The 23474-nt window shown below is 41.0% G+C and overlaps 2 protein-coding genes across 4 annotated transcripts in view; one reads left to right on the top strand and one right to left on the bottom strand.

Annotated features, from left to right (window-relative positions):
- The window catches only part of EMILIN2 (elastin microfibril interfacer 2), a 39446-nt gene extending 30770 nt beyond the window's left edge, over nt 1-8676 (top strand). Inside the window, exons 7-8 of the mRNA XM_075494434.1 lie at nt 2545-2679; nt 3479-8676. Of these exons, the coding sequence (XP_075350549.1) occupies nt 2545-2679; nt 3479-3816 (473 nt within the window). The 3' untranslated portion in view covers nt 3817-8676. The remainder of the gene's footprint in view (nt 1-2544; nt 2680-3478) is intronic.
- Nucleotides 8677-12082: 3406 nt separating this feature from the next.
- The window catches only part of LPIN2 (lipin 2), a 47663-nt gene continuing 36271 nt past the window's right edge, over nt 12083-23474 (bottom strand). For 2 of the 3 annotated variants that reach the window (XM_075494432.1, XM_075494430.1), the window contains exons 14-20: nt 22347-22491; nt 21327-21475; nt 20763-20849; nt 18811-18963; nt 17667-17781; nt 16844-16947; nt 12083-16520 (exon numbers count right to left, since the gene is read on the bottom strand). In XM_075494432.1, the coding sequence (XP_075350547.1) occupies nt 16376-16520; nt 16844-16947; nt 17667-17781; nt 18811-18963; nt 20763-20849; nt 21327-21475; nt 22347-22491 (898 nt within the window). In that variant the 3' untranslated portion in view covers nt 12083-16375. The remainder of the gene's footprint in view (nt 16521-16843; nt 16948-17666; nt 17782-18810; nt 18964-20762; nt 20850-21326; nt 21476-22346; nt 22492-23474) is intronic. The other variant, XM_075494431.1, reaches the window with a different exon arrangement.

The raw sequence follows: 23474 nt of genomic DNA, 5'->3' as shown, positions 1-23474 counted from the left end.
GCTCTGTGGGAGGCATGAACTGTGCTGGGAAGTCAAAAGAGAAGTCGAGAACCAGAAATACAACTAGCAGACAGGTGAAAGTAGATGTAACCTAACAAAGGCCACCCATGTATCTCTGTGGTCTTTTGACTCCCCAGAATGCGTTATACTAGCTTAGGTTGCCATGAACATGCATACCTGCTCCTGCTTACATATATATGTATATATCAAGTGAAACCTTCTTGAATATGTCTAAAGTCAAAGAGTTTTTTCCTCCCCCAGAAGCTGTAAAACTGTGGTTGAATCTTTTGTGAAACTTTTTGTCTACCTAGCAGTTTCTTCATCAGAGCTGTGCATGTGGTTCCCAGCTTTTAAATGCTGTAAACCTTTTCTTCCTGATTTTTGTAATTCCACAACACGAACGGCTTAAGTGAAAGCAGTTTCCAAGCCTGGACCTTGCCTAGAGAAATGGAACTTTGATCTTTGCATGAAGAAAAATGTTTGCAAGTGGGGACATGTAGGAGAAGGTGGTTCACCTCTCTGTAAGGTTCTGCAAAAGCACTGCTGAGAGCTGTTGTAGGACTTGTGAAAGCTTCAAACAGGCTCAGTTCCAGCTGGAAGCAGGGAGGAGGGTAAGAGAGCACAGACACATTGCATCTTTACTGCACCTCCTTACATTGCCCACTGAACTGATCTATGGGATATTTAGACGGGTTTAAGATTTCTCCTTTGGACAAACACAGATGGTGTGCTAAACCAGGCTGCAGATCTGAAGCGATTTCAGCAGCAAACTCTAATAACTATTCCAGCAATTAGTGCAGGAGAATCTTGAAGGAAGCTGTGGCGAGCCCGGGCAGGAGTCGCTCCCTTATTCAGATGCCACCAACCCGAACAGAACTGTAGCTACACCAAATAGAGAGGACAGCGTTTCTGGGCAGGCAGCAAATAGTTTGTGCTGTCTGTGCAGTATGACTGCAGGGGAGAGAAACCTTTCCGAGTGAGCCAACAAGAAGTTAGTTGAGGTGCATTTTCAGTTGATTTGACACTCAGGCTAAACTGAGAATACAAAGAGATGCTTTCTGTAAGCAGCGCAGTGTTAAGGTGGCGGAGCTTTACAGAAGCTGCTTAAGTAAGTAGAATTCCTGCAATTAATTTTGGTCCTTTGAAACAACCTCATCTTGGCTTACAGGGAGCACCTGCAGGCACACTGGCAGGTAGCAGTAATGTAAAAGAGCTTCTGTCCTGTTTTCTGAGCGTGAGACAAAATACTGAATAAGGAGATTTCCAAAGATAGATGAGGCAGCTGGTTACTAGCCCCTGAGGGAAATCAAGGTAGTTATTTGCCATTTCTGAAGTTGCAGGCATGTCTTCCCCCTGCCTTCCCTTCCCACCCCCCCATGCCAAGTTAATCAGAAAAAAAATTGGATAGCAGAGCATTTGTATATCCTCATTTTAGATGAAGTTTTGTCACTTTTAAACTTCAATTTTTAAGTGATATAGTCTGAATTGAACATTGGTTGCTGATGGGCATCTCAGATTGCGACAAAGAGAAAACCAAACATTTATTTTAAGGAAGGCAGAAGAAGGAACAGGGGTGAAACAGCATGGAGAAGACATGGATCCTAACGTGAACAGGGTAGAACAGAAAGAGCAACTGAGGACAACTTTAAGTGTGTTTGTTGTTTATCTAATTGCCCAAACAAAGCAACAAGAGTTGACTATTACTAGCAGTGTGTCATGCCTTAGGGGAAGCGTTCAGAGGGAAGGGAACTAAAATGGGGCTAATAAGTGGTCGATCACTAAACACTTGCCATTAAGTCAGTCTGTTAAAAGTAAAAATTTGTCTTGATTGTCCAAATTGCATTTCATCCAACACCAGTCTAACAAACAGCAGTGTTTAGCTAGTAAGCAGATAGCCACTATAAAATACCTAAGTGTCTGTTTGATCTGCTGAGAAAAGAAGAAAAAATTGTGGAGTGAAAAGTCCCCCAAAAGAGAAGTGCTGGAGAGAGAGAAAAGCCCCAGTGATGGTTCTCTTTGCTTTAATACTGAAGTGTTACTTCTTGTAGCTATTTTCACTACCCTTCAGCAGAGAAGGTAGGAGATCCAAGCTGTGTGCAGCTTCTCAGCGTGACTAGGAAAGCTGGCATGAGCTATACACCTTTAGCACTCCTGTTGCCGTTGTGATCGTGACGGGGAACGGAGATGTCCAAGGGCAGCCTCAATCCTGAAGAAGGTCCGTGGCAGAAGCGTTGTTGAATTGAGAGGTGGCAGGATTTCCACTGCCAGCATTTACAAGCCATGTACCTTTTCCTTAGAAGGAAAAAAAAAAAAGGGAGGTTGTGGCCAAGGGGGAAATTTTATGGTACTCAGTAAATTTTATGGTGAGACACCTGGGACCTGGGCCAGCAATACGTATGCTGCTAATTCTGGCATCCCTCAAGTGACTGGGTTAGTCCGAGTGGAGTATGTGCAGGAACAGAGACACTGGATTATAAACCATCGCAGGGAGAGGCTGTGTTGTCATCCTGACGTGACTCTGACTCATGTTGTTACCCATTTTAGGACCTGCTGCTGCTGCGGCCTCTCTGGTGTCATTTTCTGCTGGGCTCACGCAGAAGCCTTTCTCCAGTGATGTCGGCGTGGTTCACTTTAACAAAGTGCTTGTGAATGACGGGGACTATTATAACCCCAATACAGGTAACAGCCAAAGAATGGACCCACAGAGATGCCAGATGGGCAGTAGCATGGGTTACCAGTGCTTGATGCTATCAAACAACGTTCAGTGTGCCTTGCTGGCTCATTGAACAAACAAAATAAGTCCATCTAAACCAGACACACCAGGGTAAAAGCTTCCTGTGGATGTGAACAGGCATGTACTTTGCCACTGCTGGTTTTCCACAACTGCCCAGTAATACTGAGGTCCAACGCACTGCTACCTCTGCTCTGCCAGCACAGCTGGTTGTGCCCCTTACCCCGCCTCAGGCCAGCTGAGCCCAGGTAGCAGAGGTGAGGTTCCCTGCTAACCCGCTTCACTGCAGCTCAGCCAGCTGGGTCAGCCGGGGGAGAGGAGGGAGGCAGGTGATACCTGCTGCCTCCCCAATACCCGTAACTGCGGGCTGCCTCCTTCTCAAGCAGTGTCATGTCACTTGCGGGTGTTAGGCATGCCTTAACCTCCTGGGGACTCGCACAGCAGGTGGGTGCTTCTTGCCTCTTCACCCAGCTCTGAGTCACGGCAGCTGCTTAGGCCAGGAGGTTTCTGAATGTGGGCAAGACCTGCTTATGTCCTGACGGACTGGTGGGCTCTCACACAAAAGGAGCGACCCGTTGCCTTCATGACTGCTGTCAGTTGGTCAGCTGCCCAGGCTGACCTTGTCACAGTTACCTGTACGTAGCAATAGGTAACCCATGTCGCTTTATGTTTATCATCATGCTTAGAGCGATCAGGTCTCTCCATTTTGAAGAACTCTGAAAAGCTCAGTCTGTCTCTTTTCTGCAGGCATTTTCACATCACCGTATGAAGGGCGCTACCTGATCACCGCTGTGCTGGCCCCAGAGAGGGATGAGTATGTAGAAGCAGTGCTGTCCGTCTCCAACGCAAGTGTGGCTCAGCTCCACACAGCTGGGTACAGAAGGGAACTGCTGGAGTATCACAAACCCTACTCGGGGAAACGGACCTGTGGTGGTCCTGGGACGTTCCACCTTGTTCTTCACCTCAAAGCAGGAGATGAAGTAAACGTCGTCGTAACAGGAGGCAAACTGGCCTACACAGACTCTGACGAAATGTACTCCACGTTTAGTGGAGTTCTCCTTTATCCTTCCATTTCTCATGTTTAGGTTTACCTTGAACAGGAGAGAAGGATAAGATATTTAGAAGAAATTAAGTGTAATAAAATTCAAAGCTTTAATATATTCAGTTTATATATTTGATTTCAGTGATGGGTTTATAGTCTATACTGAGACCTTTTCCTTGTCCCCTGTTTCCAGAGTAGCTACAAAAGACATGTTTCTGTAGCTAAATGAACTCCTTCCCAAGCCCTTGTTTACCCATACAAGCAGAACAACTGTTAACGAGTCTGTTCTCAATAGATACTTTTCCACTGTGCTCTTGCTATTCCCTATTAAATTGCCTTTGCAGTCTTCTCCTTAGTTTATCAAATTGTCCCTAGTGTATCAAAGTTTACATCTTCGCTGAAGTTTACAGCTGTGGTCAGCTATTTTCATGTTTTCAGTAAGGCAGGGGCAAGGAAGTGAGGTTGTATTGGATGCGGTTGATGACTTCTTAGTCCTTGTGTTATTTAATAATATGTTGGGTCAAGTGCATTTGCATAAACAATTTGTTCAAAGCAATTGCTAACTGTGGTGGTGCAAAGCAAAACGATACTTATCTGCATCAGTTTTCTTTTTTCCCTTAAGGGCCAAACAGTGTGCTAAGAGACAAGATGAGTGACTCATGTCAGTCAAGTGGAAGCAGTTGTGCAGGGAGAAACTTAACCTCGCCTCAGCTTTCCACTGGGCAGACACAAGTGTAAGGTGCAGCTGCTACTACTGAAAGATTTAGAACAGTTATTTTCAACTGATACAGTAAAAAAAGACAATCAGTTAAGCATGATGCTCGTGAGATTAAAGCTTGGTGCTTGAAATTAATAAAACAGGTCAGAAAAATCTGAATCATTTGTGCTTAGCTAGAAAAATGATAATTTTGAAAAGTTTAAAAAATTTTACAAAGCTTGTTTCTGGCACTCCTACGGTATTTGCATTAAAAAGGAAGTTTTCTTCTTTGTTGCATTGTAGAAGACAAATCAGAGGGAGAATTGGTGATATAGGAAAATAGCCTTATTAGCCAATACTGTCAAATGCACAAACCAACCATCTGCACTAAGTCTTTGTTGTAACAGCCTCCTGCATCGGTGCTTTTCAGTGAGGTTTGTTTTAATGTTCAGCATCTGTTTATATGGATGAAGCAACTTTCTTAGCTTAAACAGATGAACACGTTTGGGGCAACAGTATTTTATTTCTCATACTAGCCACTTCTCAGTGGAGGTAACAAAAATTACCTTTTGGCTCTTTCAAGTTAGCATTTTGATCTCTTTCATGGCTGAAAAAAATCCAGCCATTTTTTACTGAGAGCAGGACTATTCAGCTGTCACCTATATAATCTTCTATAAACTGATCTTTTTAATAGTCTATTCATGCTGCATAGAGTTGTATTAATTGTAGTGGTTTGTGTAGTATATTTTCCTTCTTACAAATCCAGAACAGCTGTTTATAGCCTCAGAACAAACAATTCCTTTAGGTGAAGGAAGAACTCCCCGTGCTGTAAGCAGCACAGTATGTTTAGCTGAAGCCCTCCCTGAGGAGGTCAGATGAAGATTTACTCCTTTGTTGCTTAGTTTTGGAATAAATACTCCCTCATAATGCTGTTTCCAGGCGATGAGATGGGGCCTTCCCACAGCAAACTGTCACATCCTGGAAGTTGAGCTGCTTTTGAGACAAGCAGGCAGAAAAAGCTTTCTCTCCACAGAGGGACTCTGAGTCAGTCCCTGTGCAGCTAGGATTGCGCTGGGGGAGCTGTGAGCACAGGAAGGATGTCGCGAGTGGAGTTTTAAAGCAGCAGGTTTAGGAAGACCTCTTGGCACCTGACTTTCAGAAAAGACGGTGTTACTGATAGGCAGAAGCTAGGACTGGATGTATTTTGTAGCAGGAAGGCTGTTTCTGTACGAGCAGCTGTTAGTCAGTAGCCAAAGATGTACAGTGAACTTGCATTTCACAGCTTGATAAAGGGAGCCACCCCCCCGCTCCTTTCCCTGCACATTTGTCTTGACCTGTGCTGGAGCGTGAGGCATTAGCATGCCGTTAGCAACCGCATGCTTGTTCAAGGGGGGCTTGGTTTTCTTTTGTCCTAAATCAACAGCCCCTTGCTGTCCCATGCCTTTCTATGTCTCAAAATTGAAGGGACAGAGAGGAAAGATTGTTTTCTGTGTTTTCAAAAGCCAATTACATCAACCAGTTGGTTTTTCTTAAAACGTAATTTCTTGTTATGTATGAAAGCTGGAGAGGCACTTTTAGGATATTTTTCACTCTCCTCAAGAAAGCTGCGTTCTCTAAGAAGTTGGCTCCAGACTATGTGTGACTCAAGAGTTGTTAGATTATTGTTGCCTGTTCTAAAAATGACTCATGGAAACAAACAACATGAGCTGAGTGCTTAGGGAGACCTAGCTGGCAAATACAACTGTTTGGTTTTTTTTTTCCCCCTGCAAGTGAGACATTTTTAAGAATCAGCCGTGCAAGTTTAGTGCAGAGTTGCAAAAGTTATATCATCCATTCCTTACCTAACTGCTCCAGTAGATTTCTAACCCAACCCACAAATCTTCACAAGCCCAGTTCCGCTAATGGGATAGGGCTGTCTTCTACCAGAAAGTTTCTCCTTGTACCCAGGATCCGCTGCTGCCAATGCTGAGATTGTTTGAGCCCTCATAATGCAGCATAACCAGTATTTGTACACAGGTGTAAAGCATTCCCTAAACTATGTGACAGCAGGGCCCAATCTCAGCAGCGTATTTTGAGGACACCTTTTAGAGCTTTCAGGGATAGTTTCCCATCCACCATCTCTAGCAGCGCAGTGGCTAAAGCTACGACCTTTGGCAAAGAACCTCTGTCTTAGATTCCTCCCTTTGTTGAGGGAGACTTGAACCTTAATTACCACTTCTTTGGTAGTTGCTGTAATCAGGGTAGGTGGCTCGGTTCCTCCTGATGAGGTTGTTTTCCTGGAGCTTGCAAGGTGGAATACTCACCCAGCTGGGAAGACCACAATGCTGTTGCTGTAGCCCCTGAACAGCAGGGAGGGGGGAACCTGAGTTCCAGTCTCTGATCCAGTGAGTGCATGGATGAAACATTCACTAAAGCAGCAGCTGGAAGAGACTGAAGCACGGACACATTCATGGGCCCGCTGAGGGTTTGCTCCATACAGAACAGCCCAGCTTCAAGGGAAGGAGCAAGAGCCCTGCTCCAGAATACCCTGAACCCACTGATGGAGCATTTACGTCTTCGGTGAAAGTCAGCAACAGAACAAGGAAATAACCTGCACTGAAAGGAACATTTCACGCTGTGGGTTCGTGATTTGACTACCGCATCCAAGAGCATCCACCAACTCAAATAGGAAGCATCTGTTAACCAAGAATGCCTTAAAAAAAATAATCCTGTAAGTGGGAGCTCTAAGGCAGATATGCTGCCTGTTTCATAAATCACAGTGCTGCCTTTTAGATCTGCTTTGTAGGTAGCTTTGTAATGCAGTGTATGAGGATTGCGAGATTCTTAGGCAAAACAGTATCTGTTGTGCCAGCTGCCCCCATTTCACATCAAAACAGGAAGAAAACCAAACAAGACCAGGTAAAGCTGTACAGACGTGTGTCTGACAGCCCCTTAGCCAGGCACAGGGCAAGATGGTTTCTCAGGGACTGTCCAAATATCAAAACCAGCAGAGTCCCCAAGACAGCATCACTTGTGAGACAGGTAAATTCCCATAGCCAGGTCATTAGCAGCAGAACATCTGAAGACAAGTGGGCATGGTGACAGCCAGAGAGACTCTGCTCTGGCCAAACATGGAAAGTGTATCCTAGAGCAGATATGGGGAAAGGCAACAAGGCGACATATGTATCAGTCATATCCCCAGGAAAGCTTGGAGCAAAGCAGGAATGCCAATTTTCACCACAAAACGTGAAAAACTACCTCATTATTTTAATTTGCTATTAAGACTTTGGAGACAGCGGAGGCATTTCTGTACTGACCACTCAAAGCAATGAGGATTTCTCTGTGGTATTCCACCATGTATCCTTTCAATGTGCCCCAGGTTACTTGCAGCAACTTTGTGCAGTTTCACTGAGAGACTCTAGTCAGCTTTGGTGAAGCCAACCAGCCATTCAAGAAAAACTACAAATAGTCAAGGAAAGAGAGCAAGCTGTAAGTGGAAGGCATAGAAAGACAACTTGAAACAAAACGCCCCTCGCCACCCCATGCAGCTTTGAAACATGCTGGGAATGCAAGGTAAAGGGCTCCCCAACTGCAACCAGGAGATTCAAAGCAGGATTGAATTGTTTCCTGAGGATACATCATGCATTTGGAAGTGAGTTTTATCTGCTGAGTAAGTAAGTCCTTATGTTATGGCACAGTAGTGGATCTGTTTCACCAAAACCACAAATGCATTTACAGTCTCGGCTTGGAGACGGGAGGAATATGCACTCCACTGAGACTTGATCAGCAGGTACGCTTTGGCTGCTAGTTGCTCCCAGATCACGGCACAGAGTTCACATTGTCAAGTTGCCAGGAATACCTGGGGGCTGTGTCCTGTCATCACAAGACAGACTTGCACTTGAGCCAGCACCAACCCTCTTGCAACGTACCCTGCAGACTTGAGACAAGATGCAGAAGAACAGCTCTGCCACTTCTTTGTATATGGGAGACTTCAAAGAACATCTTGTAACATGTTACTACATAAGCAGGTTTTGGCATTTATCCGTTTTGCTATCTTGATTGTGAAAAAGGAACACTACTATAATTTTTCAGCAAAGAATAGCGCATTTGAGAGTATGCTTTATGTGTGCATGTGTATACATATATTCATGTATAGAGAGCGTGTAATATCCAGGAACATGAAGAAAACTCTGTGATGGAAAACAACTGCAGATATGTCCAAATAAAGCCTACCTGTTGTGTGATGTCTTGATGATCTTTCGCTTTCCAGTGAACGTAACAGCACTGTAAGTAAAAATTTTTGCTTTCTCCTCCACCACCTTTAAAACTGCAGTTTCTGGCTTCTCAGTCAAGCTTGCAAGTGTATTTTAAGTGTTTATTCAGTGTCAAGCACTGTTAGATAAGCTTTGTGGTACACAGAAGTTCTGCCAACACAGTTCTTACCTTAGTTGCTCATTCAGTGCCCTGATTCCTGGCGAATAGACTAGACTAGAGTATTTCAGCTGGAAGTGACCTACAATGATCACCTAGTCCAATGGCCTGACCAATTCAGGGCTGACCAAAAGTTAAAGTGTGTTAGTAAGGGCATTGTCCAAATGCCTCCTAAACACTGACAGGCTTGGGGCATCCACCACCTCTCTAGGAAGCCTGTGCCAGGGTTTGACCACCCTCTCACCGAAGAAATGCTTCCTAATGGCCAGTCTGAACTTCCCCTGGTGCAGCTTTGAACCATTCCCACATATCCTGTCACTGGATCCCAGGGAGAAGAGATCAGCCCCTCCCTCTCCACTTCCCCATCCTCTGTAGAGAGCAATGAGGTTGCCCCTCAGCCTCCTCTTCTCCAAATAGACAAGCCCAAAGTCCTCAGCCGCTCCTCACAGGACATGCCTTCCAGCCCTTGCACCAGCTTTGTTGCCCTCCTCTGGACACATTCAAGGACCTTTGCATCCTTCTTAAATTGTGGGGCCCAGAACTGCACACAGTACTCAAGGTGAGGCCACACCAATGCTGAATACAGCGGGACAATCCCCTCTTTTGGCCGGCTGGTCATGCTGTGTTTGATGCACCCCAGGATGCGGTTTGCGCCCTTGGCTGCCAGGGCACACTGCTGACTCACAGTGAGCCTGCTGCCGACCAGCACCCCCACATCCCTTTCTGCAGGGCTGCTCTCCAGCCACTCCTCTCCCTGTTTATACTTGTGCTCGGCGTTACTCTGTCCTAGGTGCAGAATCTGCATTTGGACTTGTTAAATTCCATCCCATTGATCATTGCCCAATGCTCCAATCCATCCAGACCCCTCTGCAAGGCCTCCTGTCCCTCAAAAGAGTCAACAGCACGTCCCAGTTCGGTATTATCAACAGACTTGCTAACGGTGCATTCAACTCCTGCATCCAGATCGTTGATAAATATATTGAACAGCACTGGCCCTAGAATGGAGCCCTGAGGAACACCGCTGGTGACCAGTCGCCAGCCAGATATAGCCCCATTCACTACAACCCTTTGAGCCCTGCCCTTCAGCCAGTTCTAGGCTGAACAGTTTAGGCTGTGTTGCTTATTCTCACCAGAACATGTACATGTGAAGTATCATCAGAAGTGTGGAACATTAAGCTTAGAGAACAGCAAGGTAGGAAGGAGAAAGAAAAGGAGAAGGCAGGGAAAGACTGGAACAAAAGAAATGACTGGGAAGAAAACATGAGGTGCACCAGCTCTCAGTGCTGGGGTGAGACCAGCACCTACCCAGTCCTTTAAAGCAGAATTCAGATCAATTCAGACTAAAGATGAATGTTTAGTCAAAACTGTATCTATCACCTGACATACTTCCTTACAAGCAAAGGCTTGTGTAGCACTCTCGAGGAGGTGGCTTAGCATTGCTTGTAATTATCCCAACGCACAGTTAATTGTGCCCCATTCAAAGCACTACACACGAAAGCCTTTAATGCAAGCCCTCACTCTCATGCAGCTCAACGTCTGTTCTCCCCCTGAGCCACGCTGCTGCCACGGCTGTTTGGCTGGGAGGCCCTCCCACCGCACGCCAGCCTGCGGCCTCAGGCCGGCAACCACTTGGCCACAAAGAAAAATACCGCACAGGGTTATAGTGCTAGAGTCTTTCGCTATTCTTTGCTACAGCCCCCTGCGCGATTAGAGGGGTCTTGGGCATCTCCAGTACGGGACAGAAACGTCAGTGTGGGTTTGATTCATTTGTCTAAGGCACGGGGAGAGGAGGAAGAGCAGCGGGTATCATCAAGCTTAGAAAACACGTTGCACAGAAGTGGCCACCCCTGCCAGACAGAAGACCCTGACGAGCCCTTGCTGTGTCCAACAGTGAAACCTCCAGCAGCTCTGAACCGTCCCCATCCTCCCGTGCAGCATGCAGGGCGTCTGCCCAGAAAACCCTTCTGAGCAGCCAGCTGCGTCACAGCTCAGATCACCACTGGTCCGAGAGCTCGGCCAGCAACTGCACCAAGTGGGAGCGCACACGTACTTCCCAACCAACACAGTGCAGGGCTGCACACGCAGCCTCCCGGGGCCCTCGGGTACAACCTGCGTGACCTAACTCCAGAAACGGTGCCCTGCACACACACAGAGTACCCATTCTTGGGAACTGTGATTCTACGATTCTATTCTTTACACATCCAAGACAGAAAAATCCATCCACCAAGAACAAGATTACTCCATTAGGAGTCCATTAGGATAAGACGTACACAGGAGAAACAACACCCGCTCAGAAATATTTTTGCAACAAATCTAAACATTTGGCATACATAGGACAACGCCACCCATCTATTGCTTGCGCTGGCATAGTTGCGCACTGCACACGACAAACAAGTACTGAGACCTAGGTGTGAAAGACGGGCGGTGAAGAGAGTGTGGTGTGAGGAGCAAAGTGCCCTAGGTGTGAAGGGAAGGGTGCAGCGTGCGAGCAGGCTTACGGGGGAAACCCAACAGACATGGAGTCTGCTGCTGCGGCAACACGACACACACTGCAGGAGGATCAGAAGGCACAACATAGTTTACACTTTCATGCAGATCTATCATACTTTTATGTGTGACTGAAACGGTTGGGTTTTCTAAGGTAGGCTGCTAGTTAGTTGCATTTACCAACACCAGCAAGAGAGTAGGAAGAGTAAGTTTCTACTGAAAGCTTGAGGCGCCTTTTTCAAGATGCTCTCACAATAATTGCCTCAAGCGATTTAACAACTGTCGTGGAAGACAATACTTGAAAGGAAAAAGTAAACTTCGATGGAATTAGGATAAAACTCCAAATTAGGGCAGATTTACAAGAGCTCAAACTGTGCGGTTGCAAGATTTTCTTCAAGGCAGCTTGTGTATTCCTGATACATGCATCTGTTACCTGATAGTCTATATTATTAATGCATGTTTGCTTTTCATTATAGTTATAACCCCATATGGATACTGGCACATAAATAATTGCTGTCATCAAACTTACATTATCAGTTGTATAAATACTCTGGAAAAAGTAAACCAAGTGTGAGAGAAAGCAAATGTATCGTAGTCCTTAGAAGAGCAACTTGAATTCCATGTAAAAGATGAATACCATTTAAATAACCCCACATTTACTAAATTAGCAATATGAGAATGGAATTCTCAAGTACAAAGTGAAGAAAAATTTTAGTTTAAGTTTGTTTATTGTGATAACATTGTTCTGAACATCAATAAACATTGCACTGAAGTGTGGGTTATTGTACCCAAGATAGTCCAGTCTTAACAAAAACCACTGTATTGGTATGATCACAGTTCTGACAATTTTAAACACACTACCTTATTAGTGATTGGGTTGCTTAACAATCAAGTATTCCACATCTTCAACATAAAAATGAAACAAATGATTGAGGAGAGTTTCCCGACCCTCAAAATAAACCAACGATTTGACTTTCATCTGGAAGTAATTAACACTGTAAAAAAATCCAAAACAATTCCATTCTATTCAGCAGAATTTAAGTTTGGAAACTAAAACTTCTTCAGGCAAAAGTGACACTTTAAAGGCATCTCAAATTCACTGTCTGTTTTTGATGTTTCATTATGAATTTGCTTTACAGTCATTTGAACAACTCTCATTCATATGACGGAATTTTCTAGAAGACTTGTATGAAATATTAACATGAAATCTCATCTCTTTTGTCTTTACCATAAGTGGATTCAGAGTTTGCTTCAGAAGTTCCATAACGGAGTTGACACAAGTGTTAAAACTTTTCCAGCTGAAAAAAAAAAGTTTTAGAAGGAATATACTGATGACAGGAAGCTAAGGATACACGAGCCAAGATTGCACATGCAATTGTGTACTGTTAGGGATGAGAGCCGACCTTTTGAAGTACAAACATGCTTGGTACAGTAAAAAAAAAAAATCCAGAAGTGTGTACCACTGAAGTTACTGATCTTTAAATCATTATAGAAATGGGTAATGTCCAAGTCACTAACAAGTTTTGAATTGCAATGTTCCTTATTTATTCCCAGATAGGTATCATTGACTCAGCCTTTGACATGGTTCCAATGCTAAGAGGACCTGCATCTTCAACAACACAGTCTTAACAGGGGTGTGCATGTGCCTACAGACGTACACACTTAGAAGTTCCTCTTTCACAGAAAGAATGATTTAGCTTGCGCTAATTTTAAGTAAGTATAGCACAATTTGTTTTCAAACATTAGTTTCAGGCCACTTCTCTTGACTAAGGTAACAAAGGGCAGGCTAATGCATAATTCTTATTTACCCCACTTCATATTAATATTGCAGCACAAGCCCACAGTTTGATAGTAATGAGATGTCTTTTCTAGAATCAGTAAAGTGCCCAGCAGTCCAAATTACATAGGTATGCAATGACAGGTACAGTGCCCCCATGTTCTGTCCCTAAACAGGGTTAACAAACAATCTGAAAAGCTTCAAATACAAGCCAGATTTAGAAAAACAAAGCAAAACAAAAACCCTTCCCTACTCATATCAGAAATACTCAAGAACACTTTTACATTTTATCAAAAAACAAAGATCAAAACTGTAGCTGTTACAGAGCAAAAGAGCAAAATTTTTAACTAAGCAACTTTTTGGACATCCCTATAATGCAAAACAACAGGTTAGCAGAATGAGGAGCTCTGTACAACCACACAACCCCCATCTTCATACCAGTTTGAATTATATGCATTTGGAGATACACTTGATAGTATTTTTCCACACTGCTCGTTTACTCAAGTCCCCACCTTAAAATCCACAGCTTATGACAATCTGAAAAGATGAATGGAACTGAAGTGAAGAGAAAAAATTAACCAAGTAAAAAAAAAAAAAAAAAAATCAACCAAGAGAGATACAACCAAACCTTGGTAACAATTTGTCCCATTTGGAAACCCATCCCAGTTTCATGAAATCCTTTCATTTTCAGAAAACCTGTGTAATACCAGGGCCACCAAGAATAAGTTAAGCATGGTAAAGAAAATTTTGACATCCACAAAGGACTGTTTTAGGAGAGGCAGCTTCACTCCCTTTATGTAAAATAGAATCTTTAGATAGAATATTTCATCTTGTAATTAAAATATTATGTTGGATTCTTACTTATTTTAAAGTATTTCAGTAACTTAAGAGCTCAAATCCCATTGATATTCAAAGCACTTGGTGATCACAAAAATTTCAGTTTCTAATGAAATCTATGGAATAAAAGGTAAGAAAAAGGAAAAAAAAAAATACATGGAATGATGTTTATAAGCTTCTGACAGTAAAAAAAACCCAAAACAAAAAACCCCCAGTAAGAGCAAAATATCCTTTCAGTTGAATCCTGTGAAATCCACTTAAACACTGAGTAGACTGGTGACAGGACCAAGACTTTGCTGAAACAGTCACAGAAAGTATTGTTCTCACTGTACAAGAACAAGGGTGCCTTTCAATTCACTTATATGCATGGCATACCGTGACAGATAGGTACGTTTTCTTTCCCACTTACTCCTGCTTTGAAAGAGAGGTTCATGTTGATTTTGCGTGCCCCCACTCTTTAGTTAATGTTTTATAGACACAGGAATACACTAGAGTTTTATAAAGAAAAAAGAAGTAATTTCCTTTATATAGTGATCTAAAAATTATCCCCCCAGGCAGTTCACCAATTGCCTAGCGTTAGCTGGTGTTACATCAGAACTGTGGGTTAAGACTACCCAGCCTGATAAAGAAAAATATTCCGGGGGGGGAGGGGGGGGGGGGAAATCCTGCAAATGTACTCTTTTGCAGGTAGTGAAACAAAGAGAGCTCCTTTCCTACATTCAGCCCAAGTAAGCTGAAGCAGAAGGGCCTGCCCAAGCTGTTCCCGAGAAGAGCAGCCCTGGTGCAGGCACCACAGCAGGTAGCTATACACATGCCTTCTAAAGATCACTCACACTTCCCTGCACAGATCCCTGCTCCCACTGAGGCTGTGTACGGGGGAGAACTTGCCCCGGAGCCTGGTCAAAATTCTGGATGTTGCCCCTGGAAAGATCTTTAATGCATGGCCCCAGGAACTTGCTTAAGGAGTGACAGGAAAGACTGTGCACCGAGAAAGCCCAGGACTGATGTTTAAATGACTGTAGTCCTTAAGCCCTCTGGGCTGGTGGAATCCTACATTATCACCATAGATTTGTCCCAAGGAGGTTAAATGCACTAACTCAACTTAACAAGCAGAACTACCTTTGCCTTCAAGTATTTTTGGAGAGAGAAATATTAGCTGCTTTTACAGCTGATAAACACTAGACTTGGAATGCAATTTGTTCATAGGCTCTGATCTGAACCTGAGGAATGACCAGCATGATGTTTATGAATAACCCAAAAGTTAAAAAAAAAGAAAAAAAAAAAAAAGAAAAAAAAAGGTTTTCTTCTGCTCTGCAGCATTTAACCATCCTCATACCTGGAACCTCACTATTTAGCTGCATTTCCTTCCAGCTACTGAAAACCTGCAATACAGAATTCTGGAAAGACCTGCAATAGACAATTAAAAAATTAAATATGTAATTTTTTTAGTATTACAATTCCCTGAATATAATCTGTACATACGTTTTACTGGCCTACACAGCACACACACATATATGCATCATCTCTGTGTTGAAAAAGGAAATAAAAATGCCAGCTCCCCAACTCTTACAGAAATGTTCAAGATGTTTCTTGATGGAAATTTATCATGACATAGCGCAGCCTGAAAACAACAAAAGCCATACAAGTATCTGAAGACAACTTTCATTTTAAGAAGCTCATGAAATAATTTAAGCATTGCACGTAAAAAAAGTAATTAAGCAGAGTTAGTTTGAGCATGAATTGTACAAGCACAGTCTTGTACATGTGACAAAAGGCATATTTACATTTAAAGAGGAATTTTATGTCTTCAGAGTCTGTCAGGCTAGTAACGTCTACACATTATCTGTATTTTAGCTGAGAAAGAGCACACTGGTCTTAGGTTCTGGCTCCTTTCAAAAACGGCCTAATTGCCCATCTGAACATTAGACCACGTTTTTTATTAATAGGTCTGACATTCTATTTGGCAGTTTCCATACACTTTTTGGCTTCATTTTAGAAAATATACTATTAAGACTAATACAAAAAAACCCTATGTTTACAATAAGGTCTGTATTGATGAAAATGCAAAGTCATAGTTTACCTCAGCATTTAGTTGCCCTGAAGCACTTGGGTACCATGACCATCAATGACAGGCCAATCTCAAGTGCCTTAGAACAGGTATATAAAGACAAGCAATAAAGAAACAAACAAACAAGAAAAACAAACCCCACACAAAAAAAATAGACAGTAGCTTTGCATTTTCTTTGTTTTAAACCAACGGAGTTAAAGTGATTTCTTTAGTAAGACTTATGGTACCAGTATATAAATTAGCATCTTCGTTAAGAAAGTTCTTCACATTTAAACTGAAGTTGAGTAGCTGAATATGAAATTCCATTTCTAGGTGAGAAGTATTTTTCAGGCCAGGTCGTCCATGTTAAGGTCAGGAAGAGGCCCTCTCCAGTAGCAAAAGGAGCTGAATTCTGGGCACGGAAATGCAGAACTCTGTTCTTTATTAAGCAATGGGAACACATGCTCCACAAGCTCACTTAGTCTGTAATACCTATATTAAAAAAGAAGAAAGACCATTATTTAACAGTCTAGTCACTGTTCAACTGTAGCCAAAAAGGAGCTTTAGAAGTCTAGACCAGAAAGCTATAGTCAAATAAGGCAACACTACTGCAGAAGCAATTTTCAATTTTATTTTGCCAGTTTACTTTTCTTTTTGAAAATTTTCAGTTAAGTATCCAAAGTTGTAAGTCTCTGGCAAATAAGATTTTCACATGTTTTATGTAACAGGAGATTGAATCGTGGTCACAATTGCAATTATTTTGTAATCTCATTCCTAAATCCTTTATTTAGCTGAAATAACAAAAATGATCTTACGAAGATTTGTTTCCCTTAGTCCGTTCTTGGATTAGTTCACCCTTTGGATTCACAGTAAATATTCTGCAGTCTGGAACTCCCACTTGCGTGTAGGCATATACATCCTGCAAAAAGCATGAACAAAAGCACATGCATCAACATTTCCTTATTGAATGTGATATAACAAACAATTCCTTGAAGGAGTGAGAAAAGCTGATCCAAAAAGGGTACAGTAAAACTGCCCCTTAAAAAAAAGCCCCCTAAACAAGAGCCAAAAAAACAAAACAAAAAGTACCCCCCAAAAAACACATATACGCCATAACAAAATATTCCCCCTGCCCCCAACCCCTTAATTCCTGTTCCCAAGCCTGGGACCACAAACACACACAAAATCTATACCAGACAATACCATTCCTTGTGACAATATTCCTCTTAGAATACCCTCTTTCTCTCTCTCTCTCTAGCTCAATTACGATAGCATTGATCTGCAGAGAAATACAGGAACCATACGATAGGAAAAAGGATTCAAGACTGAGGAGCATTGAATTAATACCCTTAGGTTATAAACCTGTCAAAAATGCTGGAAAAGAATATGAAGAGGTGGCACATATTTAATAATAACCTGAGAATACTAACACATCTGTGTAACCTTTCTCTTATAAGCAGTTCTAGCAGCTTTTATTTAAGGTATCTGCATGTGGGTTTTCCTGACCAAACCCATCAAAGCACCAGTGTCCCATTTCCTTATTCAAATTTAAAGAGACACAAAAAGAAAAGCCGATTTCTTTTGCTTCCAAAGTACTTCATGCATTTTAACCCTTCAATTAGAAAGGGGCAGACTTACATTGGGCCTGTTTCCAAAAGCAGCATAGAAAGGCTGTTTACTGGGAGCAAACAAATTCTTGATATCATTCAAACATTCGATTTTGAACTTTTCAGGCTTCTTTTCTATTACTTCCCTAAAATAAAATTTCAACAGTCAAATTCTAAATCATGATTAGATAGAGGGTATCATCCTTCCCCCATTTATCTGATATTTATATTCTCATTAGTACCTGTTGCTAGCGTTGGTAGTTATATAGACATTGGTCAGTATTTTTTCCAAGAATAATACAGGAGACAATAAAACAATAAAACATTCACTGTTTTCCAACATCCATAGTAAAAAAAAAATAGGTGAATAACCTGTGCCTAGGCTAAGTAAATGGGATGAAATTCCCAGTTGTGAATGCAGTTGTGAACTGCTTTTATTGTAGATGACCACCTGAATCAGAAGACCTAATCAAGTACACATGAGCTTGTTACAAATCCTGTCTCTGACAAGAGTGCAGAAGGCCCGTTACTGACTTTAATGGAAGTTGCTGTCATTGCTAGCTATGAATCAGTTGTTTTTACTAAAAAGCAAGCAAAACCCAAAAGACTTTTCTACTATTAGCTCTTCCCATCAAGAACATGTAGACTATAGCTGGTTCAAAAGATCAACTGAGTTGAACCATAGCTAAACTCCTTATTGCTTTTTAAGTAGTCATATATGGAGCACTCCCAATATCGCAAGATTATTCAGTATGACAGTCTATATTCCCCAGCTTTTTTTTCTTTTCCCTCTATCTTGCGTAGCAGCACTGCACTACAATCCTTGCAGCTATACTTGAAAAGACAAAATTGTACTGATATAACCAGAACCTTACAGTAATCAGTCATGGCCTAGAGGAACGAAGAAAAGGCAAAATGAGCTGCTCTACGACTGATATTTTGTGGTTTGCAGCCATTTCTAACATGCCCACAGAAACAGAAGTATACTACAAGTGAAATTCAGACCAAACAAATAGCTTATAAATGATCACTAGATGGACATCGTCTCAGTAGCAAATCTAGCACAGAGTGGAACGTTTGGTTACAGCTGTAATGGTCAGCATGCCAAATCTTTTTAATCTGTTATTTTCTCTGAGATGGGGAGGGAATGGATGTATGAAATCCCACATGCTTACCTATGAAAGGCAGAAAACAAACTGCTGGGGGACAACATGAGAGGGCCCCTGGGGAGAATTGTTCCTTTGTCATTCACCCAGTGTAGGTATCCTCTGGTCATATCTGCCATCCCAATGGCACGAGCAGAACAGTACAGAAACTTGTAGCCATTTCTGGAAAAGAATTATCAATTTAGTTCATATTCCTGCTGAAGAGTTTCTTTGCAAACATAAGTATATGGTTATAGCAATGTCCAGAGGTACCAGTTTAGGTATTGACTTGTTGGAGTGCTCTGCACGCAAGGAAAAGACTGTTCCACTGTTAAAAAATCTGCAAGGCATATAATATAGTTTCAATACATGACTCAATCAAAACTGAGAAACAGGAAGTGCAAAAAGAACAGGGATGGTAATACTCAGATTACACAATTAGATGGACTAGACTGTGGTTTAATAAGTGCCACATTGGTTTTATCCAACTTCTTTCAGCCCAGCTGTAGGATGATAGCAATTATTTAAATTATCTGCATCACATAATATTGGATGCCAGATCTCCTCTCTTGGTTGTTGGATTTTTTCAGGTTGTTGACAGAATTTGCAGCACAGAGTGAAGGACTGATAATAAGAGGCATTCATCAAGCCCCTGAATTTTTCCTGCAGACTTTGTATGTTCATCTGTTATACAGATTTGTACACAGGTACTGCATGCACAAAAGGCTTGAGTGTTTATGTGTATTTTCAAAGACCTGATTCAATCTGGCAAATAATTCCAAAACTACTCTTCTATTATGCACTGAGTAACTTAAACTTTGTTTTGTATCTCCCATGGACCGCAAGGGGCCAGAGATGAAATTTAGCTCTACGTAACAGAACAAAGGTCAACAAAAGATTCTAAGACCCCAAATATTTTTGGGGAAGAAAGACTACTAAACTTAAAAACAAAGATAAAAGCTGATTATTTTAAGTGGATCATGAAGTATTTAACTGTTGATCATCTTTTGATCCTCAGTTGCAAGTATTATTTCTGGCATCACTATATTTTTGAAAAATAGTTTGCTAAACAAAGGACCAAATCTGAAAGGGGAGGAAAAATGTAGGTTTATTCCACCCTAAGTTACTGGACATAAATATTATAAGACTATACACCTCTTAGATGAACAGTACATTTATAAGGGTGTGGTTCACAACACTTCTGAACTAAGCTAACACCTCACCACTGCTGCAAGGGGGAAGTCATCTTTCCTCTCCTTCCTCCCCTCCTGTAGTCACATGGGCTGCCTCTGCAGGTTCTTGCAGATCACAAGGTGAGCATGTGCAGTTGACTAACCCACAGAGGGGAACGGGAAATTGCTGTTTTGCTGAATTACTTTTCTACTGTTTTACTGAACTGCACTGGCTTATATCAGAAGCACAACAAAGTGACAGAAAACTTGAGCCAGGCCACCAACCTTCCCTTTATGGCAGCAGCAAGTTGTTAATTTGGCTTGTTTCAGAACATGAAATCTATCCTAGAGAGCATTCACTTGAGTTTAGTAGCAAACACATTGAAACACAAAATATTTATGCATTGGAAGGACACTATTTAGGTTTGAACTTACACTGTACCATGTTTGTAACAGGCTTTGTGATCAACCTTAGTTGGTGGAAACAGACATATGGATGACTGAGAAATTATTGCTATTATGGGTCTCTTTTGTAGTCACAACAATATTACACACAGTTTTTAAGAACTAAAATGCAAAACCAAACATTTGAGAAGGGAACTAGTAAAAGTGGTGGCTTCCATTCCTGTAAAAGTATACATCTGGGGAAAAAACCTAGTTTTGTTTGTGAATGACAGAAGTAGCTCACTTCCCAACATTTAGACCAACAAGTTGTAACAGATTGCATAATTATTAACAACAATCCAATTACCTGCCCATTAATTCCCAAATTCCAGAAAACCCTAATTGCTTCATAGATTACATACTCACTCATTTATGGAATGATAGAGTTTTGCAATGCCCTGGTGAGTCCAGTCCTTGCCAAGCTGGGGGAGGATCTGTCCTAAAGCATCAGACCTAAAAGTAAAATCAGAGATAGCTGATACTAAGTATATGAGTTTTGTTAAAGACAACCACTAATGAATATACAATTTATAATGAGTATTTGCAGAAATATTTCTGCAGAAGGTCCTAACCATTTCAAAAGAGAATTAGTAACTACTCCAGACAGAGCAATTAGTGGGGCCATACAGCACAAATCAGTTTCCAAATTAAACTATGGCTGCTAAACCTGGAGAAGTCTAACTGAAAGGGCAATAGTCATATGGTAAACATTATCACCCTTGCATTATTCCTTTAAAAGACATTTTCTAGTATGCTGTAAATGCAAGTACAAATTGAAATCAAAGCAACAAGTGTTTTTCATGACTGTTAATGAACATCCTTTAATAGTCTTCTTAAATCAAGTTTCTTTATCTTATTTTGAAAAGCAGGACAGGATCAATAAAGCAAGGTAAAAATATCAAAGAAAACAAAAAAAAAAGTTATACTTACTTGGTTATTGTTCCATCAATGTCTGATATGATGATTTTATCATTCCAGTTCCAGAGATATATTGTTCCCGCACAACGGCAAGTGCCTTGATACTGGGTTGTAATACTAAATACAACATCATTAGGGCCATCTCTGAGCTTCAACTTTGCCTTTAGAATAAATCAAAATAATTTAAAATGTAAGTTGTCCTCACTATAAAATTTTTAGAATCATAAATGAGCTACAGAAAATGGCTTGTATATTCTTCCTCATCTACTCTGATTACCTCATCAAGAAGTGAACCATGGTTTAACACTGGCACAGTTTTGCTGGTAAGTCTGTTTTGTAGTCTGGGTACATGTATTTGTCCATAGCTCCTATATCTGCTTACAGCAGCACTGACTGCAGTAGTAATGAAAGACACTTGAGACTCTGGTACTTTAATTCTTGCTATTTACACGGTAGACTTACAGTACTATCAAATGGAACTCCCAGTTTGCTATAGTATGCAATAGTATTTTCTACTTAGTGGATGCTTTCCTCAAAATTCTTCTCTGATGAAGATCATATATTTAGACAGTAGCAGAACTAACTTGTAAGTTAGACTGCAATGAATAAACTGCATACCAATTTAAATGTACATTATCAGACTGTTAAGATCCCAGGATATCCAAACTGCAGAAGCCAACAATGTCACTTTTTTGGCAACATCTTAATATAGAACTTTAATTATAGAACTTTGTAAGAAGTTATTGGGTTTTTAATCTAAACATAGATTCTTAAAACACACAACAGGAAAAAAAAAAAAATTAAAAATTCCCTGTAGCTGCCCACACTAGCACTGGAAAATACTTTAAATTCCTTTTTAAATTTTAAATTTCCCCATTCCTTTTTTCTACTGCTAGAAAAGTAACCTGAAGATCATTTTTTACTTTGTGAAATGTACTTCTATGTCGTTTCTAAAAAGCAGGAAAAGTCCAACTTTTAGAATCAGAGTGGAATTATGAAGCATCCTATGTACAAGAAAGACATGCCACTCACTATTTGGTCCGAAGACAGTCTAAGTGACTTCTTATAAGATGTAATGTTGCCATGGGTTGGATGCTCTACTGGGGCAGAATCTATTTTCAGGGATTCCTTCAACTCCTGTGATGCTTCATCACTAGAAGAATCATCTTCTGGAGGTCTAACATGACATCAACCAGAATAAATGTAAGCTACAGAAAAGCCTTCTTTAACGGTGTAAGATTCTTAGGCAAGAGTAATTTCTGCTTATGTTGAGGATTTGCTACTAGCCTGATAGCACAGATTAATAAAGTCCATGGTCTAGTGAGTAACCAGATAAAGCTAGTATATGCCAATAAGCAAATAAGACTTGTAATCATGCTAGTATTGGTGGAGCTCTAAATATTACTATCACTAGCTGGCTCCACGCGCGATGAGTTTAGTAAAGACACAGTGTCAAGTGATCACTAATACTGTTGTTGATGAGTTAGGTAAACTGCAGATGAAAAGGGATACTGAATGAGTAACAGGTTTTGTTTTTAAAAAAGCTGCCACAGCTACTATATAATTTAAACTGTGAGTGATCAGTCAGTGGAGTAGCTCACCTTTTAAGGTTATTCACAGACTTATTTCTCTGCTGATTACAGATTTCAAGATTAAAAGCAGCAATTAATTTCTCTGAAGTATTCAATCATGACATATTTAGTTTCTTAAATCTTTAAGACACCAACAACATTTACAGGTATCTTTGTAAAATCATGGGATAATATGAATATGCATAATAAATTATCTAGACTGGGACAGTTTTGTGCTAAATATTGCTAGTTTTCAACCACAATCCTGGGCAACTTGTGCACTGTAATTAATGTTATTTTATTGTTTAAATTATTTAATGTTACAAAAAATTGCATATGGTTTAAATTTTTCATACAATATTAGGCTTTTACCAAAACAAAACAAAAAAAAAGGCAAACAATATCTCAGAAACAATACCACTATATTTACAGAGTAGTGGCCCATTGATAAAGGTTACCATATATGTCTCTGTTGTTCTGTCAGTTATGTTATGATTTAAGAAGTAAACACAATAGGATTTAGGAAATAATTGTAGTGTGTTTGTAGTTCCTACAATGTTTGCTGTCACATTATTTTGCTGAATTGTTT

This window comes from Mycteria americana, chromosome 2 (genome assembly GCF_035582795.1).
Source record: "Mycteria americana isolate JAX WOST 10 ecotype Jacksonville Zoo and Gardens chromosome 2, USCA_MyAme_1.0, whole genome shotgun sequence".
Classification (NCBI taxonomy): domain Eukaryota; kingdom Metazoa; phylum Chordata; class Aves; order Ciconiiformes; family Ciconiidae; genus Mycteria; species Mycteria americana.
This window is presented reverse-complemented; position numbering and strand designations above follow the sequence as displayed.